The 20640-nt window shown below is 35.4% G+C and overlaps 1 protein-coding gene across 1 annotated transcript in view; it reads right to left on the minus strand.

Moving 5' to 3' along the window:
• Positions 1 to 210: 210 nt before the first annotated feature.
• The window catches only part of LOC149563906 (APO protein 4, mitochondrial-like), a 32419-nt gene continuing 11989 nt past the window's right edge, over positions 211 to 20640 (minus strand). The window contains exon 4 of the mRNA XM_089827019.1: positions 211 to 1110. Coding sequence (XP_089683145.1) covers positions 300 to 1110 — 811 coding nt within the window. The 3' untranslated portion in view covers positions 211 to 299. The remainder of the gene's footprint in view (positions 1111 to 20640) is intronic.

Consider the following 20640-nt stretch of genomic DNA (forward strand, 5'->3'; position numbering starts at 1 on the left):
ATTTAGCCACTGACCTTTCCTATGTTGGGTCAATTCCTAGCTCTGAGACCATCATACCTAGGAACTCCAATCAACACTTGTGAATGCTCCACATCTGAGACAGAGACCATTCATTTTCTGCCTCTTTATCAGAGCAGGGGTTGTACTTAAAATGGCACTTATACCATCGTTCTATCATAATGCTTATCTTATAGCAGATTGGATAAAAAGTAATAAAAGAATTATAATGTAATTCTTATACCAAATAGGAAACAATGCACAAAAATAATGTAAATCTAAATATGTTAGATGGAATAGGCTCAGAGAAGAAAGACAACCCAGAGGAAACAAAGATAATTAGAAGGCGGTCTCAAACCATATATCTTCATCATGCAGATATATTTTTTTGGAATTCCTGACCCTGCTTGTACACACAATTCCACAACAGCAGGTGCATGGCCATAATAACCTCTCCCCTTATGTAATAACGGAGGCACATCCTGCTGACGTAAATGCCATACATTCCTTGGAGGAATCAAGTCATCCAGATTAGCATGTTTCCATTTATGTTCTTTCAAAACCTTTTTATATAAACTACAACGCTGTACTTTGTGTCCAATAGGACCAACATGAATCTCGGGACAAAATTGGCAAACTTTGACAGGATAGACATGCATGAGCCTTTGGGCCCCTAACCTCATTGTTTCCCAAGCGTAAAGTGTTCTCCGCGCCAAATCACAAAGCTCTTCTAGTACAGGAGAGGAACATTGTGATATCTCCTCATTCACTAAAACCTTTCTTACTTTATCACATGTTTTATCTGCAAAATTACATATTAAAGCATTTTTAGAAAAAGAATTATCTGGTTTCTTTGCCAGATACTCAGGGATCTCTGCCCCTGCTTGGATGCAGAGCTCAATAATAGCAGGAATTCTATCATACTCTAACATCTCATTATGCTCTATTACATTTTGAAATCTATTACGTAAATGAAATGATTCCATGGGAATAAGAATATCATTGATGCTGCCTTCCATCCACTCGTGCTCAACATTTTTGGCTCCCCTCTCATAGCTTTGACACGTTCGAATGCGATGCCCTATATGACCAACATGTATTTCTGGACACCACCTGCACAATAAAAAATAAAATTATAAACTATGTGAGTCATATGCATGAGATCTATTGAAAGAGAAATTTGATCTAGCGAAGGGACAAAATTGATTATAATGAAGCATTTAATTGCGTTGTTTTTTATATTGGAAAATGTTTGCAAATAAAACTTGGTCAAGCAACTACATTACAAGACTGCTACAGCATAAATCCCAGGGAGCACATAATTACGATATTAGAAATGGAAAATACCTTAAGAAATATTTTTAGTTGGCAAATGTTGATTATCAATTCAATATTTTATCTATGTCTCTCCTACTGTCCTACATCATTTGAAGTGTAAACATGATCCATTAGAAACAAAGAACAATTAACAAACATTAGTAAGACAGGCCTCCAATTAACAAATATAAGGATAGACAATTATTATTTCCACTGTGTAACTACAGAAAAATCTGCTCTGAAATTGGCAATTAAAATAAAGAAATGTAGAAATTAATGAAATTTTGAGTTTCATTTTTTCTTCAGAATGCCACCCAAATTGCTGCTAGGATCAATTCCTCACATATACCTCAGTGGTTTTCTTGCTCACACCACAAAGTTATATGGCAAACACATATATTGTTGTCTTAGGAATCTTCAACCTTGATTTTGTGCCGAAGGGCATTTAGTTTAATAGTGAAGTCCATGTTGTAAGTACATGATGGTGTTAAGGTCAAATCTTCTTCAGTATAAAAAACCTTTCATTTTGGTGTTCTTGTTCAGCAATATTCCATGCACATATATCAAAATAAACAGATACTGCTGCTCATAATCGTGAAAAAATCAGACCGTAAATATGAAAGAACAGATCAATGTAAACATAATTTACAATTGCATTATAAAGTAAATCTGCTATTTTTATTATGTTTGAGACGTACTGCCAATAAAACTTTTAAAACTCATTATAAATAAACATCATTTCAATGACATCTCATAATTTTAAGATTAATTGTTCATTGGGTAAAATAGGCCTCTCGGGTGTCTGCAGGTTTAATGGTTTGATAGCATACATTTTTTCCTTCAAAACATATATCGGAAGAGCAAGTATATTTTCCATTTGTTTGTCATAATGGCAAGTAGTTCATATGTGGTCTGTTGTTTGAACAAACCAAGAAATAAATCTAATCACAGAGTTGTTTGAGTTTATCTGGTACGAACCACTGCACCAAAACCCCGAGGTGCTAGTGAAAGCTGCCCACTAGGATCATAACATCCCACCACACTCCGCAGTCCAGACTCTGGGCTAGATGTGCACCCATACAGTGGGCCCTTCCTTGACCGTATGAGCCCCAGACAAACACTGCAATGCCGGCGTTGCCATCCACTCTGAGACTCAAACCTGGGTGGAGGCTTTGATATCACCTGGTACAAACCATTGCACCAAAACCCCGAGGTGCTAGTGAAGGCCGCCCACAAGGATCTTAACATTATCTTACTTGGTAGCTTTTGTCTAATGGGCAAAAGAGGGTTTTCAGGTGTTGCAGGTTTATTGGTTTGATTGCATGGATTTTTGCATTAAAAAGTATCTAAAAAGAGCAAATATATTTTCTCATTTGGTTGTCATTTCAAAGAGTAGCCCATAGGTGGTCTGTCATTATTTATGTCAAATAGTTCATATGTGATCCGTTGTTTTTACAAAACAAGAAATTAATCTAATCACAAGTTTCATTTTCTCTCTCCACTGTGTAACTAGAAAAAAAATCTGCTCTGAAATTGGCAATTAAAATAAAGAGTAGCCCATAGGTTGCTCTTTCCACTGTTTTTAGTTTTAAAAAGAGCAAGTATATTTTCTCATTTGTTTGTCATTTCAAAGAGTAGGCCATAGGTGGTCTGTCATTATTTATGTCAAGTAGTTCATATGTGATCTGTTGTTTTTACAAAACAAGAAATTAATCTAATCACAAGTTTTCATTTTCTCTTTCTTGGTAGATTTAGAAAGCAGACATTGAAAGATCAATTGTATGCTGTTAACTTTGCTTTAATGGGTAAAAGAGGTTTTTCAGGTGTCTGTAGATTTAGTCATTACTAGTTTGACTGCATAGATTTTTGCATCAAAAAATATCTAACAATAGCAAGTATATGTCTCACTCATTTGTCGTTTCAACAAGTAGTTCATAAGTGTCCTGTTTCTTGAACAAACCAAGAACTTAGTCTAATCACGCATCTGTATAAATTTATCTTCCTTGGTTGCTTTTAAAAAGTAGATATTCAAAGATCAGTTGTATGCTATTTGCTTTTCTTTATTTTAGTTTGCTTGCTTCAGTTTGTTATGTTTTCTGGTAGTTTAGTGTAACTTCTTATTTCTTGAAAATAATAATAATGAGAGCCATTGAGCTACTCTTAACTCTTTCCAGTCCATCTCTTAGTAGGTTCTGTCACTTTTAACCTCCTGAGCTCAGGCTCGTCTCTAATATGATCATCTAGAGTGCTCTCACTTGACTTTAGCACCTGCTCTTCCGAAGGGTGCCTGTGAGATCCACTTGTTTATTACAGTTTACGTTCATCCAACAAAGATTTAAGCCGTTTAAGAAAGGCCAAAGCGTAGGCCCCTGACTAGACCACCCACAATTTGGGCCTAGCTAGCTTGTCATATGTAGTTGTCATCATAATTGGAGCCAGACTCAACAAATACTTGACAAGCCAAGTCTTGACTAGGACCCAATGAAAAAAGGAGATGAAATTTTGCGAAAAAAATGTTTTAATATTGCAACCCAATTTCCATGTCAAATTAAATATTCTAGGAGAGGACCTACTTTGCTGTGAAGGCACTTGGCACCTCAATATCCTAAATAATGAGTCAAATTTCTACAATTACTTTTTGGTTACTGTATTCGCAAGTTAAGTGCTTCAAGATATTCTCATCCAATATATAGCCACATTAGGTACATCTTCCTTGAGTTGCAAATACCCAAACAACTAAGTACATGGTTCCTTCCAACCATCAATAGTATCATAAGACCATCGTGGGCCCTAGCTATCCCCCGCACGTAACATCCCAAGCCACTGATCAAATCATTGATACTATCATAATAGGGATGTCACTACTAAAACATGCTACAATATAAGCATAAGGAAATCTAACATGCTAGAATAAAGCATAAGATGATCCTACAAGGTAGATAACATCACCTATCACATGTGTCAGTAAATAACCTCATCTAAACATGATAAAAAAGTATACCAATGAAAGCATAAATCACATGAAGGCATACTCTAGAACTTGAAGTACCAAGTGAACACATCCAACAATGGTCGCACTAGGAAAATAGACCATCTCTGTACACTGGTCCCTAGCAGTGGTGTGGGTAGCTACACCTCCTAACCACGTGGCACCTATAGGTCCATACCTATCATGCTAAGGAGATAGTCTCAAGTCCCAAACAGGATATCAAACCAAATATCAAAATACTCTCCAAGTCTAGGAAATCCTAAAAGCATCTAACTCAAACGTTCCAACATAGATCGACATCTAGACCTAGAGGCACACAAGACACGTAGGAAACCTACTATAAGCAAGAATGTGTCATCGTACAAATCACATTGGAGTTACCCTAGTAGTCTTTTAGGACCCCAGGGTCCCTAGTGATCCCTATGCAACCACCAGTATCCTCTCGTACTGACAAGGCATACTATGAAATGTAGGGTCACAACCAAGTGTTCTCTCTACTCCCATCCTAGTCAGTACTAGCACTCGAGGCATGGGCGAAAACATATAAAGACTCTTATTAGGTTCATTTTAATCCCATTTAGTGTAATGTTTTCACTTATTAAATAACTTACAATGAGTTACCCTGGCAACCAGTTAGTGCCATGGCCTCCATTGCAAGCCACTTTCCGACACTACAAGTAGATAACCTACCCTAGGCTCATAAAAGCACAAATTAATGAATCATATAAAATCACCTTAGTCTTGTACAAGCGACTGGAAAGCATCAACAGATAATAACACATCAGTTCTCAATGAGCAACTAGAAATCATCCCAAGATAAATCACAATACCCATCGATTCTCAATGAGCTACCAGAAAGTATCCCAATAATACTAATCAACAACTCAAAATGGTTAAGTCAAACATGTCACAACATGACATCACCAAGATCAAAGAAAACACTTCAGTCCCATCAAGGTGATTGGAAAGTAACCCAAGTATAACTGACTGAGGACTCAAAAATGGTTAAGTCAGATATCTCATATCATAAATCTTGCTATCCCATAAAGGCACTGAAAATAGAAATCAACAATACAAACACACTCAACATAGAGCACACCATCACATACCATGGTTAAGTAAAAGTAATCAAGATCGAGTCAGCATGATACCACACTCACAAAACCCCCGAGCCTCTGGTTGACGTCCTATAACTGGTCAACAATCTAGTCAACCCCAAACCCCAAACATAAACATCACACAGAAAACTAGATGAAAATTTCATGTTTTGGTTTGTTTCAAAATCACATGGTTAATTTATATATGAGGTATCAGTTTTCGTTTCAAAGTATATTTCAAGTAAGAAGATTCTCTTTTTACCCCATAGTACACCTGTATATTTGTTTCAATGAAAATTAAGGTTTTACCCCCATAATACTTGAAATCAATCTTGGTTCGCCCAAAACATGTGCATTAAGTCATTTATTGCCATGCAACCTGTGTGTCACTGCATGATTAGTTGTTTATTTGACGTTATCTGTACAAAGGACTAGGTTTTTTTAATACATTAGCCTGTAGGTAAATATTTAAGAACAAGAGCCCCCTGCTGCACAAGAAAATGGTAGTTATTTGACCTCACAAAAATAGGGTTCTCCACCTAGTTCCTTCGTGTTGAATCACTACTAGTGAAACATGGGTCAATGAGTTAGACTTAAAAAGTACACAGTTAAATCCTGATAGCAATATCACAATTTGACTTGCTGTGGAAATTATCTCCTACTTATCAATTGATGAGATTAAGGGGCTTTGTAATGAATGGTTCATAAGGCACAACACTTGGCAAAGGTTTTGCAAATGGGGTTGCAAGCAGAGTGAGTTTAACCATGGAGGAAACTCCGTAGTTAAGGGCGCTCAAGCTGGAGTAATACCATGATGGGTGACCTCTCAGGAAGTCTCGGTGCTTCACCTCTGTGAGCATCACCTAGATCCAATGAGTTCTAAATGTTTCATTTATTCTCATGAGAGATGGATTCGTGTTAAATAACTACTCATGAAATATGGGTCAATGAGTTTGACTCAAAAAGTACACTTTTAAATCGTGATAGCAATATCACAAGTTGACTTGCTGTATAATCTAATAATAATCTACTTTTCTTTTCCATATTTAAAATGTGTAAAGTCTATCAGTTATCAAATCAAATGCACAAGATTCATTAGTTTGGTTAGAACTGCAAATTCTGTTGGCAAGTTGACTACTCAAGAGTGCAGACTGGCAGCTGCTGCCTTGCCTCATGAATAAGGTGTCAACTGAATGGTCCAAACTTGGTTATCTTAATTTACATTGCATTTGATCCAGGCTATGGAAGGTGACTTAAAGGCAACCTTAGAACACACAAAATAAGACATTCAAGGAGCTAATGGGCTCAAATCTGTTCAGGGCCACTACTAACTCTTACCAGATTTGCAGAAAATCTCTGAGATGGAGAATGATGTTTCAGAGAATGCACTACAAGCAGATGTCACCCAACATTCTTACACATATCAACACATTCACTAATGTAGTCCAAAGATTACCTATAGAAGCCAACTAGCTAAACAGCAGTTCAGTTCATAAGCATTAGATTCCAGTATATGATAACACAATCCACAAATAGCATAAACCTCCACAAAATCTTCATACGCAACAAATTGCAGATTGAATTCAATCATATATTGTAACCATACCCACTACAGTTCCACGTAAGTGTCATCCACAAACAGTGAAATGCCAGACCAACTCTCAATCATCTTTAAGTATCCCCCAATCACTGCACCACTCATTGCCCTTAATTCGTCTTGACATAAAGTTCATTTGGTCAAACGTTACAAGAGGTCAGTTCCTGATTTCTAATTAGCATACCAGCAGTTTTAGAGCATTGCAAGTTCCAAATGGCAAAAAGTATATTTCAGTAGTTTACTTAGACATGCACAACTCTAAAGAAATATTTGTACCAGTCAGATGTCAGGACTAATTTTGCACCATAAATCACACTTTCTGAACCTGTGCAATTTATGTTACAAAAAATCATGAAACTAAGATGTACAGGTTGCACTCCATATACGGTCTTGGACTTGCCTTAAGTTTCTCCACTACTACAAGAATTATAACTGCTCTGGCAGAAATGATAGATTGTTAAGAAGGCTTATCCTGGCACTTAGTCAAAAGAAGCTCTCAATGGCAAATGCTATGAAGCATTTTCCACTATATATGGATTCACTATATTTTTCCAACAACAATTATTTTAGACAAAGTACAAAAGATTTTTGGACAATATTTTTATCCATGATGGATACAAATATGACCATGTCAATGACTTACATCCTCAAATGCACGGGCCAAACAAAGATAATGATAGGAGGCAAAGTTGTGGAGATGCTTTCTAAACTAATCTATGAGGGGGTACAGGTGCAAAATAAATTTACTCTTACAATTAGAAGAAAGAAATTTAACACAAATGCATTCATCATGATTCATAGCACAATAATGTGCATAGGGAAACCCATTCAAGAGAAAAGCCCCACTCAGAAGTATGAGCCCACTGTACTCTTCAGAAATAGAGGTTAAAATTTCCAGGTAAATATCCTTGATGGAGTAATCAACAAATTCATATCTGAAGTGACTCTGGAAGCATAATGATACTTACAAAACTAATTATGAAATATCCATTACAAGTATCCAGTAAATATTACAATTGAAAGCATAAGCGAAAAACAACAAATCATAGGCCAATAATATGACCCAAAAGTGGCACCTAAATCTAGGGCCCAAATTTAGCGCACTCCACAATGAGTTAACAATAAGATGCTAAACACAGTCGATGCTTTTCATTGTCACAATCATATAGATCAAAATGTCGCCAAGAAGTTAACTTCTATTGGCAGCAACAATTTTTGTCAAGATATCATGGCCTGTAAGTTCATAAAATATCGCCGAAATATCTGCAACTTCGCATGATAAGTAACAAACTTATCTCGCCTGTGTGCCTCTTAAGGACTGACAGCCATGCAAAAGAGCTAAAACACATGTTTTCATGGCCAGTTGAGTTTTGGAGAGGTTAGAAAGTGGTGGGAGGAGAAAGGTGATCATTGCAGCATTCTAGATCAATTTGTTGTGATTTGAAGTGGATTCAAAAAGTTTTTTCAAACAAATTTGGATTCTCAAGTAAGATTTCAGAATTCTTTTTCTTTTTTAAAAATTTTGTCTATCCAAGTTTATACAAACTCTATCATACCATTTCCAATCTACTCTAACTCCTTTTCAAATGTAATGAATAAGATCTAGCACCATGTTTTTAGCAATTTTTGCAAATTTTTCATAGTTTTCTCAAAACTTTCATATGTTTTTTAAAATTTCATAACCTAGCCCTTTTTTTGTTTTCTTTCAACTTCGGCTATGTTTAAACTTATCTAAAGTAACTTAGTTTGTTGCTCAATTTCTTTATTAGATTTCAAAATTTGTGCCCTCATTTTGTATGTGACGTGTAAATTGATTCTTCATCAAAATGGCAAATAGGGATACCTCTGCAATTGGGTCAGTTGCAGGGGTTGTCAGTGTCCCAATAGACACATGTCCATCACGATATGTAGGAACACGCCCTAAAGGGACTAGAGACAAGGCATGGGCATATGCTTTTAAAAGACCCGGATATAATACTGCAATACACATAAAATATGAAAAAGTTAAGAGTGGAGGCATATCTCGTTTGAAATACCACCTTGGAGGGATCACAAGGCGTAATGAAATAATGTGGGTTGTGACTAGGTATCCCAACCAACTTTGAAAAAGAAGAAGCACTTGAGAGCATAGTGGGATCTTATTGTGGCCCAGGGATCCACAAATATACCATCCCCTCGGCTTCCACTTCCGCTGGTTCTAGTAGACCACCGCCACACGCATTTTCTATAATTAGTATTTTTGTGCATGAAGACACACCTAAGCACAGTCATCACTAGAGGATACTGGGGGGAAACGCGATGTGCATTGGCAAGTTGACATTCAATGAGCCAATTTTTGGTTTTTTAACACCCTATCTAATGTTGCAAGAAGTCCCTATTGGCTGAATTTTGTGACAAGAATTACTATGCTTGGAAAGGGCTACAAGACATCTAATCTTGCAAGCTTGAGTGGGAAGTTAGTTCACTTGTTTTAATTTATAAATGTTTTACAGTTCTATTTTTTTACTTAGTTTTGTTTAACGTATGTTTTTTAATAAAAATTGTGCACTTAATGTTAATTTTATTCCATGCTTGTAGCTTGCTCAAAGATGTTTCCAGGCCAAAGATGTGGTTGAATACCAAAAGTTACAATGTAAAGTATTTGGCTACATCATAGTTATAGACAGATGAACAGATGGAAGAAACCGTACCAACATCAATTTTTTGTTTTCTTGCAAGGACCAAGTGGTCTTTTTGAATTCCTTGGATACCTCGGACAAGATAAAGGCAGCTGAAACTTTGGCTCTAATGTTAGAGTAAGTTGTGATGGAGATGGGGGTTGCTAATGTGGTGCAAATAATAATTGAAATGCAGCAGCATATGTGGCAATGGGCAAGATCCTCCAATATAAGTATAGGACACTTTTTGGACCTTGTGCAGCACATATCCTTGACCTTTTTTTGGTGGACATAGGAAAATTGGATTGGGTGAGACCGGACATAGAGGATGCATGAAAGGTAACTAAATATATCTGCAATCACCCTTGGCTACTGCGCTTGATGAGAGAATACGCCCATGGAAAAGAGATGGCTAGACATGTGATCACAAGGTTTGCAATGATTTTCTTAACGTTGCAAAGTGTTATTAGTTCTTTGGCTGCAAATGTTTGTGAGTCAACCATGGCTAGACTAAAATTATTCAAAGAAGCCTAATGCACAAATAGTTGCATACACTGTCTTTGACAACCACTTTTTTTATGTGGCTACAAAAAATTGTGAAGGTAACTTGGAAACTTCAAAAGTTGAATACTTAAACTTTTTTGGTGTTCAATAATCAAGACTTTCATTATTAATTTGTAACACTAGTCTCTGATTAGTGATAATCTTTTTCTACTTTTCAACTGAAGGTGATGGAGTCCTTGGCTATGATTCTCTCCTTGGTAGATGGGAATAAAACCTCAATGGGGTATCTTTTTCTATTTTTGAATTGTACGTGATGAAGCCCTTGGTTAAAGTTCTCCGCTATGGTGATCAAAACTCAATGGGGTATCTTTATCGGGCAATGGAAAGGGACAAAAACTGTTAATAATTACTACAAGGGGGACAATATCTTTATGAGGCTGTGGATAGGGTCAAAGGCTGTTAATAATTACTACAAGAGGGGCAGCCTAAAATTTGACCCCATATGGAAAATTATTGATAGGGGGTAGAAGAATCAGCTCCACCAACCCATTTATGTGGCGGGGTATTTCCTCAACCCTTGTTTTTTCTTCTCTCCATCCTATGGGGATCGCAACAAAGAGTTCATGGAGGGCTTCATTGAATGCATGCAGAGGATGGTACTTGAGGTTGAGGTGAGAGACCTCATTGTGGCCGAGATGGAAGTGTATCAGAATGCAACGGGAAAACTATTCTTGCCAAACTTGGGAAGAAGAGGAAGAAATACTCAAACCCCAAGTACAATATTTGGTGTCTTTCACTACACATTGCAATCTACATCTTTGGTGGTCTACAATTTTACTCTAGCTATTCAACATTTCTTTGGATCAAAACCAACTCCACAAGTCCAGTGCTTTTTCTTGTCATGTCAGCAAACTTCAGCGATCAACCTGTCAAAAGACAAGGACCAATCCAACAATTTCTGTTTTTATCCAGCCAGCCACATAACTCACCTAGCGACAAAAAATTCCTCCAAAGGTCAAACCCACATAAGTGTTTTCCAGCTCAACCAGCCCCTACGACTTTTGGTCCATGCCAATCTTCATTTGACTTGCAATTTATGTCATTTTTTCAGTGATATTTTTTCAAAGTTCAGCATTTTCCAACTCAGTAGGCCCCTACGGTTTTTGATCCCCATCAGTCTTTATTTGACCTACGATTTCTTTGGCATTCTTTTTTTCGATGATTTTTTCCAGGATCTTTGGCAACGGCCTTAATAGTACACTCGTGTTTTCTGAAAAAAAAAATTGTAATTTTCTAGGTTCCGATTTTCTGACCTAGCCACCAACCAAAAAAAAACATTTTTTTCCCATTTTTCTTGCGGATTCATGCAGTCTATTTCTTTTCTTATCTAGTTTTTATTTTTTCTAGCATGTTCAGACAGCCTTGATTTCAACATCTTCACTAAATTGACCAGGAACCTACATTTTAGTGATGGCCTCTTTGATCAACATTATGTTGGAAGGATATCAATGGTACAATGGCTGCAACTACTACACCTGGAAGCAGTGCATTATGACATCTAAATATTGTTGTCTTGATAAGATCATTTTAGGTACGGAGGCATGTCCTACTCAAGTTCAAACGGATCAAGATAAATGGTATGAACATAACTCGAGAAGTTGTCATGCTGCTCAAACTTTCAATTACAGATGTTCAGCTCCCTCAGGTGCCTTCCATTAAAACAACTAAAGAAATTTGGGACATCTTGAAGGATCTTTATGAGATATCTAATAAGTCATGCTTTCTTTTTGAAGAGCTTGGTGTTTTTTATCATGATGTAACAGAAGATATGGTAGTAATCACATTGAAAAGTTGGCCTTGATCATATGAGCACTTGATAGAGACGCTCAATATCACTTCTACAAGTGTTGCCCTAAGATTCTTTGATCTCTACAGCAAGCTTCTACAACGGGGTAGATGGAAGTAACAATTTAGAAATTAAGCCAATTCCTCCTCTTCTGAATTGGTGGCTCGGACAAGAATAAAGGTAAACCACCTCGTAGAAATCGTACAACAATAAAGGTAAACCACCTCGGACAAGAATAAAGGTAAACTACCTTCCAAAAATCGTACAATCACTGAGATGGCTCAATTAATGTTAGAGCATCACAATGTTTCAAAAGAGTTTTGAGCAAAGGCAATCTTTACAACTGTTTATCTTCTAAATCAATCTCCTACACAGGTCGTTAAGAAGATGATTCCATAGGAAACTTGATTTAAATGAAAGCCCAAAATCAATCATCTGAAGGTTTTTGGCCCTACCACATATGTTTGGATTCCAAATGCCAAGCACGCCAAAATGGATTCCAGGACTCGAAATTTAAAGTTCACAAGATACAGTGATACCCATAGGGCTTATGGATTGATTAATGATAACAAGTGATTGTCTCATATTCAGTGGAGACATATGTGGCATTTGATGAAGACTAGGGTCCATTTCAACCTCTCCACAAGCTCCAAAGATGGATGTTCATCTCCAATTTGGTTCTCCTAATAGGAGGGATCCAATTGGCATTGTGTCACTAGCTCCTCCGCACAATATTCAAGCTCCACATTCATTGTCTCTAGGTCTTATTGCTCCTACTACAGCATATGTTGACTCTCCTACTCTCTAGCCTAAGTGATGAGCCAAGACCATTGATGATCTTCCTGCAATAAGAGCATGCAATATACCTTTGTAAAATTTGCTCTTATGATCAATATTCACAATATTTTTGAGCCCTAAACATATTCAGAGGCTAAGGGTATACCAAAGTGGGAACAAGCAATATACCATAGTAAAACTTGCTCTTATGATCAATATTCACAATATTTTTGAGCCCCAAACATATTCAGAGGCTAAAAGGTTATATGAAAGTGGGAACAGGCTATGGCAGCTGAACATCAGTCTTGTGAAACACAACATGCGTGTTGTCTAATCTTCCACCCGAGATGAAGCCCATTGGCTGCAAATGGGTCTATAAGGTCAAGTATAAGACTGATGGCACACTTGATAAGTAAAGGCATGATTAGCAACTAAAGGGTCTTTACAAAGGGAGAGCATTGACTATGAGGAGACATTTACTCTCACTGCCAAACTAAGTACCATTCTCTTTACCCTAGCCAATTCAGCTCAGTTTGGTTGATGCATCCATCAGATGGACGTCAAGAGTGCTTTCCTAAATAGTGATTTGAAGGAAGAGGAGTACAAGACACTAACTCTAGGTTTTCAAGTTGTAAGTAGAGAGCATTATGTCGAAAATAGGTGAAAGCTCTCTATGGTCTCAAACAAACACCCCATGCATAATACATCAAGATTGATAAGTATTTGATTGATCAAGGGTTTCAGCATAGTCCTTTCAATATGTATTTGATTGATCAAGGGTTCCAGTTTTTAGGTTCCTAAGTTTTTCCTCGAGTTTTTTAAAGATTGATCAAATTATTCCCAAACTTTTTTTTGGGCTTGGCAAGTTTTTGCCGAGTGAGAGTTTTCCATCTATCCAAACCACCATATGATGCAAGCCATATTTAAACAATTCCCAAAATTGGAGCTCTTCAAGGTAAATTTAATTATTTAAAAATTAGATATGTTTTAGATATCTAGATGCGCTTTAGTTTAGTAAACTTTCTATGTTTTTTAATTTTAATTTTAATCTTGAATTTACTTTATTATTGTTTTGATCTTAAAATAGGTTTGTCGAGACTTGTTTTGAGACACCTTGTCACGATTAAAGAGGCATTGTCTAGAATGGTAATTAGTGCTAATTGGAGCATATGGAGTCAATCTAATAGTGCTAAAGTAGATTCCATTAAAGCATTGATACTAGATGACTCTTGGTGGGATCATATTGAGTACCTTCTGAAGTTCACCAAACCTATATTGAGCATGATCCAATGCACTAACATGGATAGGTCTTGCTTGGGTGAGCTATATGATGGCATTGACTCCGTGATTGAGGATATTAGAAATATCATAAATGAGAGAGGAAGATCCTAATGAAAAGTTCTTCAAAGAGCTATAGATAATCATGGTAGAGAGATGGAACAAAATGACTACCTGTTTGCATCTACTTGCCTTTACATTGAGCCCCAAGCTCTATAGCCAATCGATCCTTGAGGGAAGTATCACTATAGTTGCCCCATACAAAGATCCTGAAGTTGCTCAAAAGGGTACAAAGCAGTCCTTTGAACACTCTTTCTCGTGCACCTACAACCTTTCGTGAGGATTGAATAACGAGTTTCATGAGCACATATAATTGAGGCCTTGAAGATCTTCAAGACAAGAACAATGTTGATGCTCATAAATGGTGGTACTTCCATGGACAAATGTACTAACACATGCAACCTATTACCATCAAAATTTTAGCAGAAGTAAGTTCTTCAATCTTAAGATTCTAATTTTTAAATTCTTGTTGATGAATATTCAAAACTCTTAGCTCTCTAATTTCAAAAAGGTAAATCTTGATAGGTTGCTAGTTCATCATCATCTGAGAGGAACTGGAGCACATACTCCATCCACCCAATGAAATGCAACCAACTAAACTTCAAGGAGGCAGATAACTTAGTCTTTATGTATTCACAACACACAAAGAGAATATTTACAAAAAAAAGGGAGGTAAAACATTTAGGATGTTGAACCAAAGTTGCAGAGTTGGAAACCCACTTTGATGCACTTACAATTGACAACAATGATCGCGAGATACTTGGTGATGTTTTGTCCAGAATATAATGCTAAACATCAATAAGAAAAGTAGAATAAAATGCACAAAAGACACAAGGGAATAAAATGCAACCAACTAAACTTCAAGGAGGCAAATAACTTAGTCTTTGTGTATTCACAACACACAAAGAGAATACTTACAAAAAAAGGGAAGAAAAACATTGAGGATGTTGAACCAAAGTTGCGGAGTTGGAAACCCACTTTGATGCACTTACAATTGACAACAATGATCACGAGATACTTGATGATGTTTTGCCTAGAAAATAATGATAAGCATTAATAAGAAAAGTAGTATATAATGCACAAAAGACTCTTCATATTACACCCAAACGTCTCTTCATTTTCCAAATACAAGACTCTTCATGTTTCCTGCATGACTCTTGTTACATCCCAAAATTTTGACCTAATTTTAATTTATTTATAGCCGTTAGATTAAATAGATTTTCTTTCATAATCATGTGAAGTAGGTAGTTATTTATACCCACTGTATTAATTAGGTTAATTGTTTAATGAAGATGGTCGATATCCATTATTTGTCATGTGATGTTTAGCAATTGCTTGATTTTGGAATTATGGTTAATAACTAAATTCTTTATCTATATGAAATGTTATTATGAAAATTATTATGGAACTTGTTATTATTGTGAAAATATTGCACGGAAGATTGCAGGAAGAAGATGAAGGGGGAAGCATTGCTAAACGGGATCAACAGAATGGGATACTAGCTTAGTCCAATTAACAAGGTGATAGGTATGACCTTAAATTGCCTTGGTAAGGACTTGGCGACTTGAACTTCAGGATACAATTGAAGGACCTGCATGGGCTATTAAATAAACATTTTAAAATATAAATTAATTGAATTAAATACGTACTTCAAAGGTTTTTTATTGATCTTTCCACCACATAATTATAATAAATACCTATGTACGTACACATAGATATAAGAATAAAGTGACACCATAATATTATTATTTCTTTTATAACAAATTGATGCCACCTCATAAGCATATCTACATGCATGTAGATAGATATAAACCATAATTATTTTCAATTTATAACTTTCAAATCTTTTTCCATCTTTTTATTTCATTTTCTTACTTAAAAACCGATTGTAACACTTGAAATATTTATTTGGCGTTTAAGAGCCAAGACATTTCTTTTATGTTACGGCTTCTTGGAAGCCAAAGAGATACGTTATCTTTTTATTTAAGAAATCGAGAGAGGCAGAAGACTTATATATTTCAAGCACCCAACTTATATATTTCAAGCACCCGATTTATATATTTCGAGGCACTCGATTTCTATATTTCCAAGCATCCGACTTCCATCTACCACCCAATACCTCTGCAAATACCATCTAATATATCTCTACGTCTATTGCCAATCTCTTTTCTACCTTGTATTAATCTTCCTGCTGAAAATGTGATATATTTTGTACTGGTTTTTGCACCCGAAGATCATTTCGAGGAAGAGTCAAATCACGACGTCCACCTAGACTCCTATCTTCTAGATTATATCAGGTTATGTGGCCAATCATGTTTCAAGCATTGCTAAATATTTCTTTATCAAATGTTACTAAAATCCAATTACCATAACAGTATATTGTAGTTATACTCATCATAAGTATTATAGGTTAGTTCCTCTTTGAGAAAGAGTTGTTTATGATGTAATGAAATCATGATCTAAATATACCATTCGGAAGTCAGAATCAATGATATTTCTGCAAGTCTTAAAGAACATATTCTTTCAAGTCATAGATTGTGAGAGGCTAGAAACAGATAATATTCATGAATCAATTGAGAATCAACAAACAGAGTTGATTGCTCTGAATTTTTGAACACCAAAGACTTGCTGGTTGTATAGCCATGGAAAAGGTGAAGAGGTGAGATAAACTCTGCAATGACATGGAAATAAAGTCAAACATGATACAATAATCATAAAATAATTTAATCGCTCAAGCTTGTCCATAATATTGTTTCTCTGTTGTCAAGTTGAGTGGTGGTGATCAGGTCATTGAACCCATAAGAAAAACCTTGGCTAAAGTTGTTTAAAAGCATGTTTGCCATCTATAATCACTTGATGTCAATGGTGTCAGTTATTCAGATATGTTCATCCATAACTGTGCGGACATTCTAAACATCGGAATGCTCAAGTGGCTGGACTAAAAGTATGCCAAGCCCAATCTCGGGGTAGGGAAGGTCTTTCTAATTCAATAGATTGTGTGGGGACAAGTATGGTCCGAGGTTGGGAGCTTAAGCCTAAATCAATGCTTCTCCTCTTATCAAAAGTCTAGGCTTGCACAACCAATTAAAGACTCACTGGATATTACTTGTATGTTCCTCTTTTTTTCATGTTAAGCATTTACTTTACTTGTGTGTAGAAAAAGATAGTTAATCGTTATTCCAGTTATTACAGATGATCATTGATACAATTATTTCAAATAATCGTTATTACAGTTGATCGTTGATATAGTTATTTCAATTAATCGTTATTATATTTGATCATTAATACAGTTATTTTAGTTAATCATTATTTTAGTTATTTCAATTGATCATTGATACAGTTATTTTCAGTTAATCATTATTATGGTTATTACAATTAATCATTGTTTCAATTGATAATTGATATAGTGATCTCAATTGAACATGGTTATTTCAATTGATCGTTGGTAGTTAAAAGCAGTTAATGTCCCATAAAAAAGAATTCAGTTATTTGATCAATAATTTGTTGGGAAAAACTCTTTATAGATCGTCTTTGTTTTGTTATGAAAAACCATTTGTTACAACTCTTCACATGACACGTCTCTTATATAATATTATTTCAAAAATTATAATAAATATCTTCTCCAGCTATAAACACAACACATAGTTGTTATCTCAATTTCAATATATAGCAAAATCAAAGATAAAAATCTCTATTCTTACATCCCAATTTTTGGCTCCATTTGAAATATTCATATAATCGCTAAGGTATCATGTGAAGTTTGTTGACAAGTAAAATTAGTTACAATCATGTGAAATGGTAAGATGGTTAATCGTTATAATTTGATATGAAGTTGGCATGCTAGTTAACCGTAATACATCCCAATTTTTGACCCAATTTAAAATGTTCATATAGTCGTTGAGGTTTCACATAAAGTCGGATGATAGTTAAAATTTGTTACAATCATGTGAAATGGTAAGATGGTTAATCGTTATAATGAAGATAAAATGCTAGTTCATTGTTATGATGATATTTAAAAGTTATTTTGAGAAGTTAATTTTTTATCATGAATTCATGGGAATTGAAAAGGTGGTTAGCCATTATGATCGTTTATGATTAATAATTTGTTATGTTACTATGATTTAATTGTGAAGAATTTCCTTGTAAGGAGCACGTCAAAGGGGTAGAAGCATTGTCATAAAAGAATTGGGCACAAGGGCACCACCATCACTAGGCAAATAGGTGTGAATCTTGAATTATCATGGCTAAGGGTAAACGATTAGGCAAGCAAGAGCGTACGTTGAACAATACCATGAGCTCCTTGGATAACATATAAAACATTTAAATATTTAAACATAATCAAAATTCATAGATTTGATGATTTATGTTGGTATCCTCATCATTTCATTATTTACATATATAAATGCACATATGTATAAAGATATGATGCTACCATGGTATTTAATTACCCAAGCTCGTCTCTATTAACATACGTATACATATATATGCATATACTTTGGGAGGATATGAAGATAAAATAAATTCTCCAAATTATGCACGTATATATAACCTTGGACACAATAATAGTTTGATGACATCATTCAAAAATAATATATATATGCAAATATATATACATAATTATAAGTTATTCTTTTAATAGGAGTCCTTCGAGTTCTTTCTTTTAAAATTATAAATCTCTATGAGAGACGATGAGTACACTTGGCGATTTTCCTTCTTTTGAATCAGTGAACCAAGAAGTCGATAATCTTCCTTGTTACTGCCATCAAGGGTCGCAGCTTCAAAAGAAGTCTTTTATATTGTTTACATTTAAAAAGCTCGATGGTGGTCTTGCAGCAATGATCAATATTGTTTCTCTTCACTATTCCTTCTCATTTTCTTTCCCCTTTTCATACGGCTAATATTGGAGTGAAACTAAGCTGTTGTTTCTGCTATTAAAGAGACTCAGCATTCTGAAATCTGTGTTGGGAATCCAGAATTTTGAGAGCCAGCCATTCGGAATTAACCAAGATTCAATCCTTCACTAATCAGATTATGTGAATAGTTTTTCTATTCTTTATTTGGGTATATTTACTACATCTGAAACTCTAGATGCAAGATAGTTTCAAGGATTTTCAATGATCAATGCTTGACTGTGAAGTAAAATAAGACTGTCGAATAATTCATTCAATCAAGCTTACCAAGTTATCTAACCATATTGAGTCTAAAACCAAATGCATATGTCATGTTATGATCCCATTTTCAAATCAGCTTGTCTTTTATATCTAAATTATAATCCTCTTAATTTTCTTAAGAGAAGTCCTTGAGTCTTAAGGACAGCTTCATGCCAGTACTAAAATATTATCTTCTATCAACTAATTTCAGCAAATTAATTGATATCCTCTATGAATAGACACCCAGGACTCATTCCGGCTGGATAGCCAAAAGCGAGGGTGAAGAGGTGGAAAGGAAGTTCTACAAAAACAAGGAACAAGAATCAGAATTAATATGATAACTTTATTTTTTTAAGAACTATTCAATATGCCCTGTTGCCAAGTCGAGTGGTGGAATTAAGAACTAGAATATTCAATGGTTGGAGAAGGTGTTCCATGTCTATTCCAGGTAGGGAGGGCCTTTCTTGAATGAGATTTGTGGGGATATTTTGAGGATCCATGGTTGAGAGGTTAAGCCCCTGACAATGTTTCCCCTCTCCACAAGATGCCAAGACATGCACCAGACAAAGATGAGTTATGCATTCAAAAATTTGTTGGTAACAAGTATTTTACTTTGATGATGTTTATAAAAGTAAAAGATATCATGGATTGATTTATATCATCGATTCAGTTATTTCCTTTAATGAAAGTAGCTTTTCTCGTCAATATAATTGGTAACCAGTTAGATCGGTTGATCTTCCAACTGAACATGGAATATATCTATATGCAGGAGATAGGTTTATCTGATGGATTGTTATTTTAGTCTTCCACTTTTGTGAATAATGAATATGAGCATATTTTCTAACTGAATGTTATTGTCATAGCTACCAATAGAAGAAGGGATGATATAGTGGTATTTGATGCCCTAAATGATACGTTGGTATTTGATGCCCTAAATGATACAATGGTATTTGATGTCCGAAATGATACAATGGTATTTGATGCCCTAGTTGATACATTGGTATTTGATGTCCTAAATGATATGGTGGTATTTGATGCCCTAAATAATATAATGGTATTTGATGGTAATGGTGTTCTGATAAAGTGGTATAGCTATTTGTTCCTAAGCGGCATATATGTATTAACCTAGGGTTTGTAGAAGCATCCCTAGACGGACTTCGGTTTTGAATTCTATGTAGATTTTTCCCTTGTTAAGATCAATGTATCTTCAATTGTTAGGAAATTTTCAAGTAACTGATTATAACTACCTTCTCATGCACATGAATATGAATTAGTATTGTATTTCATTGAGTTGTTAGTGGATAATTAAGGCTTGGAAAAAGTGGATGTTACAAACCGTTATGATGATATTTTAAAGCTATTTTGGAAAGT

Source organism: Cupressus sempervirens, chromosome 4 (genome assembly GCF_028749045.1).
Source record: "Cupressus sempervirens isolate cs-2001-9-10 chromosome 4, ASM2874904v1, whole genome shotgun sequence".
NCBI lineage: Eukaryota > Viridiplantae > Streptophyta > Pinopsida > Cupressales > Cupressaceae > Cupressus > Cupressus sempervirens.